Here is a 19,029-nt window from a genome sequence, read left to right as displayed (position 1 = left end):
AGCCAAGGAGAACTCCACTTAACCTCAGTGTGGCCTGGGGGGCCTGAGATGGACCCCAAATGCAGGGAGGCCCAAGGGGCCTCAGGCTGTTCCCCGCTGGAGCCGGTGGTTCCGGTGACCCCGGGCCTTGGTGGGATGTGTTTGGTCACAGTAGTGGATGTGCAAGGGCCACATGGAGGTGCACGGTGGTGTGTGGGAGTGGGACACATGCTCAGCCAGGCCGCCGGCGGGGAGCAGGAGACCAGCAAGATGCTGGGGCTGCGGGACAGGAGAGCTCTGTGGCTGCAAGCTTCCCCTGCTACCTTGAGCCACGATGGGTGTGTACAGGAAGGAGAGAGCTGCAAGGACCGGACATCCTGCTGAAGCAAAAGCAAGCAAGCTTGCTACACACACACACACACACACACAGACACACACACACACAGGCTCAAGACAAATCCAAGGAGGCTGCTTTAGGCGCAGCTGGATCCAGGAAGCAAATTCTTTTTTTTTTTTTTAAGATTCATTTATTTTTATTGGAAAGTCATATTTACAGAGGGAAGGAAAGACAGAGTAAGATCTTCCATCCACTGATTCACTCTCCAAGTGGTTGCAATAGCCAGAGCTGAGCTGATCCGAAGCCAGGAGCTAGATGCTTCTTCTTGGTCTCCCATGTGGGTGCAGGGTCCTAAGGCCATCCTTCACTGCTTTCCCAGGCCACAAGCAGGGAGCTGGATGGGAAGTGGAGCAGCCAGGACATGAACCGGCGCCCATATGGGATCCTGGCACACACAAGGTGAGGACTTTAGTCACTAGGCTACTGTGCCGGGCCCAGGACTAGAATTCTTGCTCTCCTTTCATTTCTGGCCTTCCTCTCTCCCGACATCGCAATTGCTGAGCTGCCTAGGAGCAAGGTGGGTTGGGAACCCAGGGCAGACTGGGCTGGGATCTGTCCCCGGTCCTGAGAGACTGAGCCTTGAAAGCCATGCCCAGGAGCACAGACTTGTCCTGGGACGTGGGAGGGTTGGGTCTGGGTTTAGGAAGGGAAGAGACAAAGGCCAAGGGACCTGGGAGGACCGACAGTGTCCTGTGGGCAAGCAGCAGGGACGGGGTTGGGGAGGGGCCTCAGCTGCCTGCTGGGTAAGCCAGACTTGAGCGTGGCCAATTTCCTCCTGGACTTCTCTGCTTTTTCTCATGTCAAGCAGTTGAAGAATAACTCCAACAGTTTCCATTCCCTCCCTGCCCCCAACACAAACAGGGTGGGGAGCCAAGGCCCAGAGATATCAAGCTACTTTCCTGAGGCCACACAGTGTCCTTTATCTTGTCCTCTGTTTTGAGCGGAGAGAGGTGAGGCCCAGTTCATGGGAGGTCTGGCTTCTTGTAATATTCTATACAAGATGCCCCCTGAGGGATTCCCCCAACCAAGTGGGGTCTGGAAGTGGGGGTCACGGAAGAGGGCACTAAAGGGCTGTGTGCCCCGAACACCAAGAGACCCCAAGCTCGCTGATGTGGCTCCCTGTCCTTCCTCCCCTCCTTGCCCTGTACCGCTGGCCAGGCGCCAAGGCCCGGGCTGAGCTGTGTGGTGGGATTGTGCCTGTGGCCGGGTGGCTGGGAGGGGAACAGGAAATAGCTGGGCTCAGGGAAGTCCGTGTGGCCGGCCAAGCCAAGCGGGTCTGCCGTCGCCTGGGCAGCCCTCGCTGAGGCCTGATCAATGCCCTGTTTGAGGCTCATACAGGGGGCCTTTGACAGGCCTGGATGGTTTGGGCCCACTAAGAGGGCCTGTGTGAGGGGGGTACAGGACAGGAGCTGGCCCCAGGAAGCAGGGCTGCTCAGGAGGCGAGGCAGGTGTGGGCGCTGGGATAGATCGTGGAGAGAAAGGGGCATGACCAAACTCACTCAGGCAGCCAGCGGGAGAAGCTGGGGCTTCCCTGGGGCTGGGGGGCTGGGGTTGAAGCAGGAACAGCCCAGGTAATTGTGGGGGGCCTTGCACAGTGTCTCTCCCATGAGCATCCAGCAGCTGTGAGCGGCAGGTGCTGCCCCATGCTGGCCCCGAGTTCCAGGGAAGGCACCGGCCCAAGTCACACATCCATCAAGGGCAGGGCTGGGGTTTGGCTCCAGTTGGCTCGCCTGGGTCTGAGCTGTATCTCTCTGCTCCATTCTGGGCCACCTCACCCCTCCTCCCCGCAGCCCCAACTTCCTGTGGTGCTCATTTCATGCCCACTCCAGGCCTTGAAGGCTCTTAGAGGGCCCTGGTCTGGGGAGGCCTCGGAGACTGCAGGCTATTCTGGTCCCCTGGAGCTGGTCCCAGAGCAGTGGGGGTTTGGACTCAAAGGGGCTGGGGTGGCTTCTGGGCCCTCTGGCCCTTGGCACAGCCTCCTGCTGCGGTATGCATGCAGCTCATGAGGGGGCGTTCCCTCCTGGTAGTCTGGGGTACCTGCAGCCATGGCCAATACTTCCCGCCGCTGAGCTAAGCTCGGCGTAGTGTTGTTTTTCGGTTTGTCTTTGCACTCCGGCCTTTAACTTCAGCTTTGGGGCTTCCAGAGGGCACGTTGTCACACTGTGTCCCAAGGTGGCCACTTGAGGAGGTGACACAGGCCACGTCCTGGACCCAAGGCCTGTTCTTCAGGGACCATCCTCTCACCCGCAGAGAACCCCATCACTCCTACTCCCACTGAAGCCCCTCAGCTTTCAGTGATAGCTCTTCATTCATTCATTCATTCATTCATTCACTTGCGTGTTTGCTCACTTATTCCAGAATGTTCCTGAATGCTAGGTCTGGGGCTGTTATGCAGGAAGTTCGAAATGAGTGCTTCTGTGTGAGAGGGGCCTAAGGAGAACAAAGCAGCAGACGTTCAGAGGCCCACCGCGGATGCAGCCTGGAGTTAGACCCCATGAGGCCGTGCCTAGATCCCAACAGTTTTACAGGTGGTCACTTTGCAGGTGGCCCAGCCTTACCTCCCATGAAAGTTCCTCAGGAATCCTCTGTGCTCAGACCAAACTGGGTTACCCAGCCTGATGACCCTGGACTGTACAACCTTCACAGCCTTCCCCCTCGGGGAAGTGCCTCCACCTGCTGCCAGGTGTGAGTGTGAGTGTCTGAAACCAGGGAGGAGCGTCACCCAACTCACTCGGCAAATGCTTTGCCCTGTTGCAGCGAGAAGAGGAAGGAGAAAGGACTGGAAGAACTGGACTCTGTTCCCCAGAAGCCCCAGCCTGAGCACAGACTGTGTTGGACTCTCAGCTCTTTCCAGAGCCGCCCGCCTTGCCCACCAGGTGTCCTCTCTCCCTTACACCATGTCCCCTGGCTTTCCCCAGTCTGAGCAAGTGGGCATTCGCTCTCGGCTGCCACCTGGAGAGGTGTCCATCTGCTCTAATGCCCTGCCCTGTTCGACCCTGCTCCCTTGATCACCGCTGCCCTAGGTTTCCCAGCTGGATTCTTTGTTGCATGAGACAAGAACCTTCTCCCACCCACTTCAACTAACAAAACCCCTCCTGTCTCTACCCTCATGGGCGAGGCGAGAGCAGTTGTGCGGAACCCCTGCAGCTCTGCAGGCTGGATGCTGGTTGTGGGAGCGGAGAGGTTGAGAGGGGGAAACATGGGTATTCTGTAAGGGTTTTTGGAAGAATGTTTCCAGCAATGCTGTCTACAAACCTGGGGTGGCCCTCCGAAAATGCTGCTGTACAGGCAGCAGAGTCGTGTCCCCGGGACTGGCTCTGAGGTTGTATCTGGCAAGAGGAAGGGGATGAGACTGGGAGCAGGTCCCAAGGGTCAGTCATCAGCATGCTGGGGAGTCTGGCCTTGGGGGTGCTGGTATTGATGGGGAGTGAGCAGAGTTCGACATTCTAGAACCTCAGTGAGCTTCTTGCAGACAGGAAGGGAGATGTGAATGTCACTTGTCATCACCCGTGGACGGGCTGGCTCAAGTCCCCATGACAGGCAGTGAACCAGTGCCTGCTTACCAGGCCCTAGGGCTGCTCTGGGAGGCAGGCGTGGGGTCCATCGCAGGTCAGACCCTGACAGCAGATGAGGGGAGAAGCGTTCCAGGTGCATGGGCTGAGGCAGTGGTTGAGGGGCTGGGGGTAGGGGGACCCACAGGGTTGGGGCACACCAGGCAGAGAGAGAGGAAGGGCTGGGGCGACGGCAGAGGGAGATGGTGCTGCCAGCTCAGAGCTGGGGACCCAGGAGAAAAGGTGACAGGGTGTGTGTTGGGCTTGGTGGTGTTGGGTGTCACCTTGCTGGTGGGGTGCAGATTACAGGGAATAATGTACAGTGGGGTGCAGATTACAGTGGGGCCATGGGTGCTGCTGTGTCTTTTAATTCCCAGGGGAGGGTCACAGTGGCTGAGATGCTGTGTGGGCTTGGAAGTGCCCACCTATTTGCAGGACATTCAGCTGACCTGTGGCCTGCCTCGTTCATGCCCCTGCTGACAGTGGAAGCGATTTTCCACCCTCCCGCCTCTTGGGTGGCCACAACAGCAATCTGAGCATCAGAAGTTTTGGTGGGTGTCTGGGAAGTGAAGGGTGAACGGGGGTGCTGGTTGCTATTTGCATGTCATCCTGTGCGGTTCCTGGTTCTTCATGGGCTTTGCTGTGAGTCCGAGAGAACACAGGGGTTGAAGCAGCATGAAGAGAAGAGAGGTACCCAGGCCCGGGGGCAGAGTCTCCCCTGTTCATATTGAATTCAGAGCTCAGATATATATTTTTTAAATATTTATTTTTATTGGAAATTCAGATTTACAGAGAGAAGGAGAGACAGAGAGAAAGATCTTCCATCTGCTGGTTCACTCCCCAAGTGGTCACAATGGCCGGAGTTGAGTCGATCTGAAGCCAGGAGCCAGGAGCTTCTTCTGGGTCTCCCACGTGGGTGCCGGGTCCCAAGGCTTTGGGTCATCCCCTGCTGCCCTCCCATGCCACAAACAGGTTGCTGGATGGGAAGCACAGCAGGCAGCGTATGAGTGACAGCCAATAAAGGATCCTGGTGCATGCAAGGACTTTAGCCACTAGGCTACTATGCTAGGCCCAAGCTCAGATTTTTTTTTTTTTAAAGATGTGTTTATTTATTTGAACAGCATACTTAGAGAGACAGAGAGAGAGGAGGGGGAAACAGAATGAGGGAGAGAGCATTTTTCCATCCACTGGTTTACTCTTCAAATGGCTGCAACAGCTGGATCTGAGCCAGACCGTAGTCAGAAGCCAGGAACTCCCTCCTGGTCTCCCACGTGGGCTCAGGGGCCCAGGCTCTTGGACCGTCTTCTGCTGCTTTCCCAGGAGGATTAGCAGGGAGCTGGATTGGAAGCAGAGCAGCTGGGGATCCAGTCAGCTCAAATGTATCTTCATGCAGATTCTGCTCCAAGCTCTGCAGCTCCAGCTGGTCACAGCGTCCTGCCTACACCTGCTCCACCTGTCTGGGGCCTGCTGCAGGAACCTCACCCATCCAAGTCTCCAAAACAGGTTCGTGCCTTTGACTCCCACAGTTGAAAAAGTCTGGAATCCCCTAGGCATGCCTTAAAATCTGGCAGGTAAACCACCGGCAACTGCAACATAATTTTGGGTACATGATGTGGGAGAAAAACATTGATTACTGTTGGAATAAATATGGCTGTCATGTCAGGAAGAGGACAGGGGCTCAGGTGTAGGTGGTGTGTGAGAGAGGAAGGCAAGGACGGGGCAGAGGCCAACACCAGGTGTGTTCACCAGCAGGTGCCCTCGGTGTGCAGCGGGGGCTCCCTCCAGGGGACCTTCTGAGGGTCTGGGAGGAACACAGTTCGGAACTGTCTCGTCCAGGGTGTGGGGAGGCTGCCTTGGCTGAGCCTGCCTGTGAGCAGCACTGTGCACCTCGGTGGCCTTTCTCACCATCACTGTCCCTGAGACCCACCTGCTGTAGCTGTGGGAAGCTGGACCCATGGGGTGGCAGGGGTGGCTGGTCAACGGGGTGGGGGTCAACCTGGTCACCACAGAGTTCCCAGGGTGGCCCTCAGCCCTGTCCCCTGAGTAGGGGGGTAAGGTGGGAGCTCCCTCGCAGGAAAGGCTTCCAGCGTCCCCAGGAAGGTGTGGGGGTCACCTGTGGCCCTAGAAGTCACCCAGCGAGGGAGAGAGGAAGAGACAAAGAGGACAGAGGATCTTCCACCCTCTGGTTCACTTCTCAGATGGCCATAACAGCCAGGCTGGCGCAGGCCGCAGTTGGAGGCTGGGGACTCCAGGTAATCCACATGGGTGGTAGGGCCCCGGCTCCCCAGGCTGTCTCTGCAGTCTCCCACAGTGCACAGGGGCAGGGCCCGGCTCCCCGGGCTGTCTCTGCAGCCTCCCACAGTGCACAAGAGCATCCAGGTGTGTGATGTGACTGCCAGGTCACATGCCGGCCCCAGAATGTCTGCTTTGAACAACCTGCCCAGTGCCAATCTCAGAGATTTTTCTCGGAGCCCCTAAAGACAGTGCCCATTCCAAGGGTGACTGTGGGCTGGTGCTGAGTAGAGTTTGTCCTGAACCTCACCCACACAGACGGAGTCCCGTGGAACCTGTGCTGAGAGTGGGGCTGGTCCGGGCCCAGGAGAGACGCAGACCCTGCTCCAAGCTTCGTGCACCAGGAGCACTGCACTGGGAGTCCTGCACGCTGCCCACTGCACCACACGGCTAGGGCCCACTGAGCAGGTCACTGAAGCTCTGACACAGAGTGCTAATGGCTTTAAGCTTCTGAGGCCCTTGGGAAGCCTCTTGGGTCAGGGTGTGGGCTGTTTGTTTGCCTCATGAGCCATCTGACCACAAAGTCCCTCTGTGCGTCTTTTCCTCTGGTCCACGCCGGACACACTGTCCCCGGTGTTGGGTCCTGGGCAAAAAATGTTTCTCATTTAAAAAACACAAATATTTTTTTTCTTTCCTCAATGGTTCTGCTGCGCTTCCAGGGCTCCTCCCCAACCCTGGCCTTGGAATGTTGAACTTGATCTTTTGGGGGAAGCCCGAGCTGCTGCTGAGAACTTAACCTGTGGCTCCGCTAATGAGGGTGGCAGCGGGCCCAGGGAAGGCGCCTGTGTCCCGTCCGGGAGGCCACAGACCTGCCATTCAGACTTGGGGCTCAAAGAGCTGTTTCACGGGTGCAGCTGCCGCTCCTGACCAACATGGTGGGTGTGTCCTGCCCAGCCCAGCCGGAGGGGGACCAGCTCCTGACAACTGCCCATCGTGTGCAAGGCTACAGCGAGAGCACGCTGGGCAGCATGGCTGACCGCTGTGTGACCCCCGATGGCTGGAGGGGAACTGGAACGTGCTGGTCACAAGGGTTGCTTTTAAGGTCACTGTGCCTGGCTATGTGCTGCAGCCCATGCAGAAGGCAGGCGGAGCAGTCTGGGGCAGGGGGGACTCTCCACAGGGCGGGAGCTGGACATGACGGCATCCCTGCCCCCAGTGGCAGGTGCACTGTGCCTGCAATGGCAGGGAAAAGGCCGTCAGCGGCCGTGGCTGGGTTTCCGGGCTCAGGAAGGCTGTGAATCAGGCACCAATGAAGTCTGAATGAGAAAGTCAAAGGGAGGCACGTTTATAACTTCCTTTCCTGCTAGTGGGGCACAGGGGCTTGGCTCTGTCCCTCAGTGGGCTGGGTAATGTTAGGTCTGCTTACAAACCTCTCTGAGCCATCTGACCAACAGGCTCAGCTCTGCGGGGTTCACAGGCTTGGAGGGAGTGCAAAGGAGACGCAAGGACAGGGAGTCTTCTGTGTCTAGGGAACAGGGCATGGCCACAGCTGAGGAGAGCAAAATGGCTGCTGGTTCCACTGCACCTGGCAAGCACGTTTCAAGGGTGCCCATGCGTTCCCTTCGATGGAGTGCCACGGACGGGACAGGACGGCAAGGGACACGCCTAGCGCTGCCTGTTCTGCGCTCCCAGAGCCTCCTCCCAGCATCCCTGCGGGGCAGGCCCAGAGCTTCCCATGACTCCAAGTCACGCTGGAAGTCAGAGGTTAAGACATCACAGATAGCAAGCAGCCAAGCCCGGCAACCTGGATCCCACCCACCCACCCATGTGCCCAGCATGGACCCAGGGCCAAGGTGCCCGATTTCTGCTGGTCGGAGTTGGCAGGATGATGGAGTTCCCTGGTGGGTGGCCCCGCACCGGACAGCAGCTGGGGAGCAAGAGGGTATGTGGAGACTGAGGAGGGGAGACTGAGGCTGGAATTCTGGGGCCGAGTGGGGAGCAGGGCTTGGGTTTAGGTCGAAGGTGCAGGACTGGGGCAAGGCCGTTGGATGCAGGGCTCACTGGGCTGGGGTGGTAGCTCCCACTTGGCCTGGGCTCCCGCCCCTGGGGGAGCCGTCCCACCCACCCGAGACTTCCTGAATTCCAGGAGTGGCTCTGGCTGCTTCTGTAGGCAAAGGAGCCCTTGTGGTGGCAGTGGGAGGCGGGGGAACCTCTGCCTCACACACACCTCCATTCAGTCAGACCCCACCCCCAAGGCACAGGGCTGGGGGGCTGGGGGGGCACCTGGGCAGGGAGGTTGATAAGGCCGGGACCCCGCGGGGCCCCAACTGTGCCGCCTGCTCTGCCTGTGCTGCCAGAACCATGAGGCTTGTACTTTGCAGCCTGCTGCTGCCGTTGCTACTCCAGGTCCCAGGCAGCCTGGGCCTTGCCCCCCAGGCCAGAGGTGAGGGGCTTGGGGAGGATATGGGCGGGAGGGGGGGGACACTGGCTGAGTGGCCCTAACTACCCAGATGAGCCGAGATTCAATGAGCTCCAAGACGGAAAGCGGGCAGGGGCAGACATAGGAGCACACACCGTGATGCTGAGGGGAGTCTAACAGGGGCCTCCAGGATGGGACACTGTATGGGGACCATGGATGGGACAGTGCTGGGGACCTCTGGAGCTGCTGAGTGTAGGCTGAGCAAACGCAGACCTGGGAGCCCAGAGTGTGGGGTGTGCTAGGGGCGACCCCAGCCTGGGTTTCAGCCTTGGGCACTGAACTCCAGAACAGCCAGCTCCACAAGGTGAGGCTGGAGAGAGCAGCACATAGCCCTGCGCCTCCGGACTCCTGGTCGCCTGCTCCAGGGCTGCCCAGTTCTCCCTCCCTCTCTCAGCTGGAGGACTGGGGAGCCAGTGGCCAGGGGACTCCACAGTCTCTCCAGGAACTCTAAGAAGGACCAGCACAGGGCACTGAGACTGGGGGGTGGGGTGCATCCCTGAGTGCCTTCCCCTTCCCGCTGCCCACAGCCACGCTGGGAGCCCCTCTGCTCTGCCCAGACTCAGCATAAGAGGGGAGGGGACGGCCTTTGTACTGAGCCTGACCTGGGATAAATGTTCTCCCCATTGGGCAGATGAGCAAACAGAGGCTCAGAAAGGCACAGCTCTAGGGTGTCTGAGTTAGGATTTGAACCCAAGCCTGCTTTGCTCCAAGTCCATGAACTTCCCAGCAGCTGAGGGTCTGGAGGGACGTGGTTCATGGGGTGGGGGTTGTGTGCGTGTCTTGGCCCACGAGGCCACACTGCTGTGCTGGGGGTGACCGCTTGGGACTGCTGTGCCTTTTTCCTGCCCTTCGACGCCAGCCAGCTGGGCTGAGCAAGCCCCTGGTGAGGCCCACCTCCGGGTGTGCTTTTGGGGGGCACTGCTTTCGCCCTCAAGGATTTGGAGGGCCTGCCTGCCCTGGGCAGTGCCCTTGCACCCGGTGAGGAGCAACAGTGGCCCTTGTCTCTGGCAGCAAGTCGGGGTGGGACCTTGAACACCTGCCAGGTGTGCAGCCCTGCTGACCACTGGCATGCAGCCCCTGCTGACCACTGGCATCACCTGTGCCAGGATGTGGCTCTGCTGTTCTCCCCTGGGGTAGAGCCATGACCAGCCTCTGGGAACTTCTTTGCATGAGTAACCACACCCAGCTCACTCCAGTCATGCCTCCTGGCTCCCACAGCTGCTCCCCTGACCTCACCCCCTGTTCTTTGCTGTCCCCCCTCACGCCCCTCCCAGGACACCTGTGCCGGACGCGGCCCACGGACCTGGTGTTTGTGGTGGACAGCTCTCGCAGCGTCCGGCCTGTAGAGTTTGAGAAGGTGAAGGTATTCCTGTCCCAAGTCATCGAGTCGCTGGACGTTGGGCCCAACGCCACCAGGGTGGGCGTGGTCAATTATGCCAGCTCCGTCAGGCAGGAGTTTCCGCTGCGGGCCCACAGCTCCAAGGCTGCGCTGCTGCGGGCTGTACGCCGCATCCAGCCGCTGGCCACGGGCACCATGACGGGCCTGGCCATCCAGTTCGCCATCACCAAGGCCTTCAGCGATGCCGAGGGTGGTCGTGCCAAGTCCCCTGGCATCAGCAAGGTAGGCCCACCCAGTCCTGCTGGGACTGCTCCCCAACCATCTTTAGACACCTGCTCCAGGCATGCACCTAACTCCTCACAGCACCAGTGAGGTGGTCTTCTGAGAGTGAGGGCAGCTGAGGGTCCAAGGGGATTGGTCATTAGCCAGAGGTTGCCAGCAGCACGGGGCTGAGTTGGGATTTGAGCTCATGTCCTGGTGGGTGCTGGGCTGTGTTGCTGTAATGAACCTTGGCTGTCTGGAGGTCTGGACGCTAATATGATGGGGCAGGAGGTGCAGCGGGGACAGTGTCCTGCAGCCGCGCAGCTCCACAGGGAGTGCTTCACTGGTCCTCAGTCTGTCCACCTATAGAATGGGAGCCTCCCTAACCCTTTCCCAAGGCACTGCTGTGAGGACTGAAGGTGGCAGATGCTCAGAACAGGGCATTTCCGAGAGCCCGGGTCGGTGATGGCAGAAGCTGGAGACCACAGAGGTGGGGCCTGGGCAGGTGGAGCCACAGCCCTGGAAAGTAGACTCGGGCCACAGGCCACGGCAGGTGGAGCCCCGGCCCGTGGAGCCCCGGCCCATAATGCCCCAGCCAGGGAGGGCTCAGATCTTTTCCTGGCCTTGCTCTCACAAGGCTATTTTCTGGGTGCTCAGCATGAGACTCTGAGGTGGGGTCAGATGTCCCCTCCCTGCGTGGTTCCCTCCCACTGGCGCCTACACACCCCCCACCATAGCCCTCCCTAGCCTGCTGTCTGCTGTCTGCCAGGGAATGGCCCCTTCTTGTGTCCCTCTGCCCTCAGCTTTGAGCACAAGCACGAGAGCCAATCAGTTCCTCCCAGGGCAAAGCAGCCTGGGGTGGGAGGGCCAGAGCTCCCCTGGGGAGGTCCCGACAAGGGCCAGGGCACTCTCCATCCTGGGCTGTGACTCAGGGACAGAGGCCTAGGCAGTGTGGCAATGGGGGGGGGGTGTGAGCAATAGGTTACCCACTCCAAGGTTGTCAGTGCCAGGAGCCCAGGGCGATGACATCAAAACGAACCCTTGCCCGTTGCTGGCCGGCACCGAGCACCAGGGGCCTCATCATCAGCCCTGTTCCAGATGGAGAAACTGAGGCACGAACAAGGCGCTCTGACCTGCAGGTCACTGGGGCCAGGGTCAGGCCAGGGGGCCGAGGGCAAATCCAGACTCCGTGGGGCTTCCTAGGGCACAGAATAGAGCCTTGTGGGAGGGTCCCGGCTGGAAAGGGCTTCCTCCATCCTGCGGAGTGGACAGAAGAAAGCGGCATTCCATTGAGCGGCGTTCGCGGCCGGCGCGGCCAGCAGCGCCATTCGCTGGTCTCTGCCGCCCTCCGGTGGCTGCGGCGCGGAACTGCACGCTGCGGAGCTCCCGGCTCCGGCTCCTCCGCCGCGCGTCGGGGCGGGGAGGCGTGCGGAGGCGGGGAGGCGGGGAGGCGCGGGGAAGGGGCGCCTCTGCCCGGCCCCTAGGGGCCCGTCAGGCAGCCGGCCCTCAGGCTCGGCCCCGGTGCCGCAGGTGGTCATCGTGGTGACGGACGGGAGGCCCCAGGACAGCGTGCGGGACGTGTCCGAGCGGGCCCGGGCCAGCGGCGTCGAGCTGTTCGCCATCGGCGTTGGCGGCCGCGTGGACAAGGCGACGCTGCGGCAGATGGCCAGCGAGCCACAGGACGAGCACGTGGACTACGTGGAGAGCTACAGCGTCATCGAGAAGCTGTCCAAGAAGTTCCAGGAGGCTTTCTGCGGTGCGCGGGGCGGGCGGGGGTAGCCGTGGGGGCGGGGCCGGGCCCCAGAGGGCGTGGGGCGGGGCCAGGGCGGGGCCTGAAGGTGCATAGGGGGCGGGGCCTGAGAGGGCGTGGGGGCGTGGGCAGGAGGGGCGGACCTGAGAGGGCGTGGGGTCGGGGCCGGGGCGGGACCTGAGGGTGCGTAGGGGGCGGGGCCTGAGAGGACGTGGGGGCGGGGCCTGGAGGGCGTGGGGGCGGAACCTTAGAGGACGTGGGGCGGGTCTGGGGCGGGGCCTGAGAGGGCGTGGGGGCGGAACCTGAGAGGGCGTGGGGCGGGGCTAGGAGGGGCGGGGAATGAAGGGGCGGGGCCAACAGGGCAGGCCTGGGGGCGTGGGGGCGGGACCTGAGAGAGGATGCCGGGGCGGAGCCAGGGTGGGGGCGGAGCCCGAGATGACGTGGGTGGGCCAGCACGGGGCGGGGCCTGAGAGGGCCTGGGGCGGGGCCAGGGCGGGGGCGGGGCCTGAGCCAGGGCCTCAGGGCAGGGTGAAGGTGGACTCTGAGGCACCTCAGGGCTGGCCTGGGTAGGAGCTGAAGCGGAGAGTTGCTGCATGGGCAGGGCCAAGGTCGAGGCAGAGACTGAGGGTATCCGAACAGGTACCTTGTAAGCGCCCCATGAGATAACAAGGTATGACGCTCAGCGTGTGACATTGAACGAGCATTTGTTCAGCGTCTTGTATGTGCTGTGCGCTGTTCTACACGTCTGGGATAAAAGGGTGACTGAAAGGTTAAAAATGCTGCCCCTGGGGCTCCTCCCGTGTGGGGGGGATGTTTTATCATTGTCCTCAGCTGCAAGTCCCCAGCCTGGGGCTCGGGCCTCACCTTTCACTGGGTGTCCACCCGGCAGTGAGGGCCTGGCGCATGGGGTCCGGGGCCCTGTGGCCGCGAGCCCTGAGCCCCTCGTGTCCCCGCAGTGGTGTCAGACCTGTGCGCCACGGGCGACCATGACTGCGAGCAGGTATGCCTCAGCTCACCAGGCTCCTACACCTGTGCCTGCCACCACGGCTTCACACTGAACAGCGATGGCAAGACGTGCAACGGTCAGTGGGCCGTGCCCAGGCCCCGCCAGCTCTGGGAATGGCAGAGCGGGGCGGGGAGGGGGTCCTGGCCCTGGGTCACTGCCTCATGGGGGACTCCCTGCTCTTTGGCTTGGCGAGCAGAGCAGACTGGCGTCTGGTGTCTGCTGTCCTTTTTCATCCTCGGGTGAAGGGTTAGCGTGGGTCTTGAATTCAAATCTTGGTGCTTCTACTTCCGGGCACTGCTCTAAGACAGGGCCAGTTACCCTGGTGCTAGAGAGGGAGTTTCGAGGACAAAGAGACAGGACCCTCACCAGGGCCAGGTGTGAAGTGGGTGCCCAGCTGGGGGTCGGGATGGGTGGCCATGTCCCTAAACATCTTCCATCTGCATTCCTGCCCTCTCCAGTCTGCCAGGGGGGTGTTGGCAGCTCAGCTACCGACCTGGTCTTTCTCATCGACGGGTCCAAGAGCGTGCGGCCGGAGAACTTTGAGCTGGTGAAGAAATTCATCAACCAGATTGTTGACACTCTGGATGTGTCGGACAGGCTGGCCCAGGTGGGGCTGGTGCAGTACTCGAGCTCAGTGCGCCAGGAGTTCCCGCTGGGCCGCTTCCACACCAAGAAGGACATCAAGGCGGCGGTGCGGAACATGTCCTACATGGAAAAGGGCACTATGACGGGTGCTGCCCTCCAGTACCTAGTCGACAACTCCTTCACTGTGTCCAGCGGGGCCAGGCCCGGGGCCCAGAAGGTGGGCATCGTCTTCACCGATGGCCGGAGCCAGGACTACATTAATGATGCAGCCAAAAAAGCGAAGGAGCTTGGTAGGTACTGACTGCTTGGTCCCTGGACCCCATAGAGGTCACAGGAGCACAGATCACTGGGGACTTGTCCACTGTGTCCCCTGGTCAGTGCCATGAAGCCCGTGGCTTTGACCTGGGAGAAGTGCTGTTCTGTCAGTGATGACCGAGCTGGGGTCCCGGAGGAGGAGGAAGGGATTTGGTGGTTGTTTTGGGGGGAAAGGTGTGGGGTCTTGGTGGCTGGGAATGTTGAATCCCAAGAACATTCCAGTTGTGGCCAGGGGAAAGCCATCAAGTGGCTAGTGCTGAGGGTCCCTTGAAGCCCTCAGCTCGAGGCTCCTAGCTGGAGGAAGTGAGGGTCGGTACAGAGCTGGATACGTGGCAAAACTTTACCATAAACACTGTTGTGGCTTCTCCTCCCACCCCAGCCCGGGGTCTGCAGTTTCAGCGGCAGACACGGGTGTTAGTGTCCCTGGGGATGGTCAGTCCAGCTGCTGCCTGTCCCCTTGCCAGCTTAACCCCTTGGGACTCCCGCCTCAGGCTTTAAGATGTTTGCCGTGGGCGTGGGCAATGCCGTGGAGGACGAGCTGAGGGAGATCGCCTCGGAGCCCGTGGCCGAACACTACTTCTACACGGCCGACTTTAAGACCATCAGCCAGATTGGCAAGAAGTTACAGAAGAAGATCTGCGTGGGTGAGTGAGGCGGGGAGCTGGCTGGAAGCCACGGAAGGGGCAGGTGGGCTGCCCTCCCCACCCTCCACACCCACCCAGGTCCTGGCAGACAGACAAAGCTCACTACAGGAGTGGCAGCTCCTAGTACTTTCCAAAGATGACTCCAAATTCACTCCCAGTTAGCCAGAATTCCATCCCATTTTACAGATGGGAAAACCAAGGGCACAGGGGTAGGAGGAGCTGGGACCTGAACACTGTCCCCTCCTTGTGGCCTCACCCTGGTACCACAGGATGGGCTCCAGAGGCAGCCAGGCCTGCGTTGGCCTCTTTGCTTTGACACCTATGGCCTTCTTGGAGCCTTTGGGTGCCAGATGGGTGAGAAGTGCCTACTGCCCCCTGCCGCAGAGACCCTTGCAGTGCCAACTGTGTGGTGGGTCCTCGCAGTCCCTTGACAGGATTGGGAGGGGGCGCGGGGAGAGGCTGACGCTGTTACTGCCCACTCCTGGAGCCTTCCCAGCTCTTGCCCCCAGAGCGGGGAGCCCCATGCCCAACCGAGCAACTGCTCAAAGCAATTTTGTCTTCCCACTTTGCATCCCCCGCAGAGGAAGACCCGTGTGCCTGTGAGTCCATCGTGAAGTTCCAGGCCACAGTGGACGAGCTGCTGAAGTCTGTAAGCAAGAAATATATCCTTTCTCTGAGTCTCTGCGGGCAGCCCACAGGACCCGGGGCTGCAGGATTGGGCTGGGGAACAGGCTCCTGTTCCCTGCCTCCAGTGGGGGCACCCTGGGTGCTGGCCAGATGGGCTGGTGTCACTAAAGCTGAGGCTGCTTGAGGGTCCATGGGGAAACTGAGGCAGAAGCCAAGCTCTGGGGCCGTTTTTTTTTTTTTTCTGCTAAGGGTCACTTGGACATTAATGATCTCATTTGCGGGCCGCACGAACTGCACCCTTCAAAACGCGCCTGCTGTACTCCTATTGATTTTCCAGTCCTGCCTGTGGTTGCCTTGGCAGCGATTCACAGGCCTCACACAGCCCACCAGCTGGACATCACGCATGCCTGCCAGGGCCTGGGTGAGCTCTGGTGGACCTGATGCCTTCTGAAGTGACAAGACTGACGCCAGTCTCTGCTCAGAGAAGGAGCTGGGTCCCAATGGGCTGAGCCAGGACAAGGTGGGGGCCAGCAGGGCCCCCGGCAGAATGGGGCTATCGTGTTGGGGAAGCACTTTTCTGAACAGAGCAGGTGGCTCGGTTTCAACAGAGGGGGAGCCTCTGCACTGGAAACGTGAGAGAACCTTCTGGAACAGGGTCTGTTGCCACGGAAAAGAGGTGGGCTGCAGGTTGGGGGCTCTGGCTGGTCTGCATTTGTCCTTAACTTCCCTTGCACTGGAAGCTGTAAGCAGGCGGCTGGCTGTCCTGGAGAACAGAATTGTCTAGGAGTGTGGTCCCTGGCCTGGCCTCACCTCTGCACCTGCCCAGCGCAAGCCTGACTCTGCAAGCCCTGTGTGTGCCCTCTGCATCCTTGAATGTAGTTTAGCTCTGTGGTTGTTGTGTGTGGGGCTGGGGAAGGGCAAGCCTGGGAGCTGCAGCAGCTTCCTGGGAGTCTCTACCAGCCTGGGAGAGTGTGTATGTGTGTGTGTGCATGTATGCACGCACACACCTGAGGACAGGTGTGTGCCCCCGAGCAAGAATGTGTGTGCACCAGGGAGACCTCAGGGGCGAGTGGGACAGGGTCTGTGTTTGCGATTTTTTCCTCCCATCAAAAGCTTAATATATTCCTGTTTTTAGTTAACCCGTTTCTTGACTCCAAGTGCTGTGAATGCCCATGGTGACAAACGATCAAATATGGTTTAATTGGAGTCAGAATGGGATTTGGGGCACTGTGGTGACTGGGGCACAGGACTAAGGGTTGGTGAAGGTGATCTTGTTTCATCCTGCTAGGAACCATGTCTGGGACAGGCTTAAATCATACCCACTTTGCAGATAGGAACACTGAGCATCTATGTGATACACTAGCTGGCTTAGCAGGGGGTCAGTTGCAGAGGAAAATGGGGTTGGAGATGGAGGGCAGGGGCACCAGTTGGAACTCATGTGTCCATTCGTTCATTTGCTCAGACACCACATTCTCCAGCATACTGTGTCGGCAGTGCTGGCCTAGGAGGCAGACAGTCCCTGCCCTTCCTCTCATAGGGCTTACTTGTCCAGCAAGATGCCCGCAGACACCTGTCAGCTGGAAGCTCTGCTTCAGCCTGGACTGGCCCAGGGTTCCTGCTGGGGACCTCTCAGCTGTTTCCTTGTGCATCAGTGCTGTCACCGTGTCCTCAGCACACATGGCTGCAGGGAGTGCCAGCCGCAGGCCGAGACCCCACCCATGCCCCCAGACCCCACTCAGGGCCGGAGCCGTGCAGCCCCTATGCAGCCTTTGGGAACCGTTTCTGTTGAATGAAGCAGCGGCATTTACACCTGAGTGCTTGTAAGAGGCTTTTACAAGCAGCTCAGACCATCTCAAGAGACCTTTTTGGCAGCTGTGCCAGGAATCAGCTGAACAGCACTAACCATGCCCAGGAGCCACATCAGGGTGATGGCATGGCTACATGAGTCCAGCTCAACCATGACACGGCCACTGCCTCCTACGCCTACTCCCAAAGCTTGTCTTTCTCTGGGCCAGGCCCAGAGCTGTGCACGGAAGCTTCTTGCTATAGTCTCTGTATGGTGACCACTCAGCTCAGGCCAGGCTGCCTTTCTTTGAGGTTACCTGCTTCCCGACTCCCCCATGGCGTGGGGCAGGGAGTTGCAACCATGCTGATGCAATGCCAGTGGGTGGATACCTGGTCCAGGTTCAACGATGCAGTGTCCCTCTTCTGGGAATGTGGATGTGGAGACCCCAGCTTCCAGGTTGGGATGCTGGAGCGTCCAGATAACCTAACAGGCAGGGACTGGGCAGGGGTTGGGGTGAGTGTGGGGTGGGGCGCTGCTGTCGTTGGGAAAGATGGTGAGAACATTTGCTGGGCTGCAGACGATGCTCCTGCTTAAGGGTGTCTCAGCGAGTTTGTGTCAAAACCTGGTTCAGCACATACAGGTTCAAAGCCACCACCTCCCACTGCCCCGATTCTGGGGGGGTGACAAGGCTCAGGGGAGTGGTTCTTCTGCTCCCTAAGCTCCAATTCTAATTGGCAGGCACTGCAGACATCTGTGTCTTGACACCCAGGATGGTCCACTTACCTGCTTGCAACCTTGGGTTCTTGGAGTTGTGTGCAAGGCTGATTCATTCTGTCTCTCTCCAGTCTCAAGTGAGCTCTCCTGCAGGGGAACTAGACTTCTTACGAGGCAGGACAGGGCTTCCAAAAGCTTCTTAAGTCCAAGCCACCTCATGGACAGAATGTTGCTGTCACTGCATTTGGTTGGCCAAGGTGGCGGTCACTTGGCCTTCATCCAGGGTTGGGGAGAAGATTCCATTTCTCCATGCCAGGAGATTAATGCAGAATTTGCAGCCATCTTGAATTGCCACATGGGTCTCCCTCATCAGTCTTGGTTATACCCCCTGCCTGGGACATTCCCTACACCTTGGAAACCTTTCTGCCAACTTGAGCAAATGCTTGAGGGGCTTCACTCAGCTGTCCCCTGTTCTCAGCTGTCCTTCACTCAGCTGTCCTGGTTCTCCTGGGAAATGACAGGACAGCTCCAGGACCCTCTCTCTGCCCCTGGTGACGGGCAAGGCCCTTCCCTGTCTGCATCCCACATCCTCCAGCCATGGAGAGGAAACCCCAGCCCCTTTGCAGGGTTGGATGAGATGGTGAGTGGGGAGCACTCACACAGTGCCCCCTGCACAGGTACCCAGAATGAAGATGGCACATGGCTGCCGCTTGGGGAATACCCACACCTGTTGGTCCGTCAAAACCTCCCTGGTCCTCTGAGCTAGTGCAGCCACTTGTCCTCCTGGGGCTTTTCCTCCCAGGGGCACCTGTTATCTGCTGGGGGTGGGGGCCATCCCAAAGCATGCACCGCAGAGTTCATGGCCCTCCTGTGGGAGCTGAGCCCACCTATTTCTGGCAACACCCCCTGATTCTGCCTGCTTCTAGGGGCAAATAGCTTCACCATGAGGCATAGATGATGACAGCCATTCTCTGGATTGAGCAGAGCCAGACTGCATGTACCAGAGCTCAGGCAGGCAGGGTGTGGAGGGTGGGAAGAGTGTGCCACTCTGGGACATCACTCTGTTATGCAGCAAATACTTGTAGCACGTGTAGATTAGACCTATGCTGGCTGCCAGGAGTGAAATGGAGTTGCAGACAGACAAATCTCTGTGTGATGAGCTGACGCTTAACTCTGGTGGATTCCCCAAGATCCCAGGTCTAATTGCTATGATTGGATTCAGTTTCCCAATACTTCTCACAAGAGACTCTGGGAATCAACTTCTGCCTGAGGTTTGAGGGTGACAAGTCCTGCAAGGACCCCTGTGGACCCCTTTTCTCCATGGACTGGCGCTCAGCTGGGTTATGTTCTTGCTGGGCAAGCCT

The 19,029-nt window shown here is 59.6% G+C and overlaps 1 protein-coding gene across 1 annotated transcript; it reads left to right on the top strand.

The window, feature by feature from the left end:
- Positions 1 to 8,488: 8,488 nt before the first annotated feature.
- MATN1 (matrilin 1) lies at positions 8,489 to 16,299 on the top strand. Its single transcript, XM_004591741.2, has 8 exons — positions 8,489 to 8,602; positions 9,913 to 10,259; positions 11,769 to 11,994; positions 12,945 to 13,070; positions 13,453 to 13,869; positions 14,386 to 14,538; positions 15,120 to 15,200; positions 15,900 to 16,299. Exons 1-8 carry the CDS (start codon positions 8,521 to 8,523, stop codon positions 15,947 to 15,949), a joined length of 1,482 nt encoding a protein of 493 aa, XP_004591798.1. The 5' UTR covers positions 8,489 to 8,520; the 3' UTR covers positions 15,950 to 16,299.
- Positions 16,300 to 19,029: the final 2,730 nt, after the last annotated feature.

Source organism: Ochotona princeps, chromosome 2, assembly GCF_030435755.1.
Source record: "Ochotona princeps isolate mOchPri1 chromosome 2, mOchPri1.hap1, whole genome shotgun sequence".
In the NCBI taxonomy this organism is placed as follows: Eukaryota; Metazoa; Chordata; class Mammalia; order Lagomorpha; family Ochotonidae; genus Ochotona; species Ochotona princeps.
The sequence above is the reverse complement of the archived record's forward strand: the minus strand, read 5'-3'. Positions and strand labels throughout refer to the sequence as shown.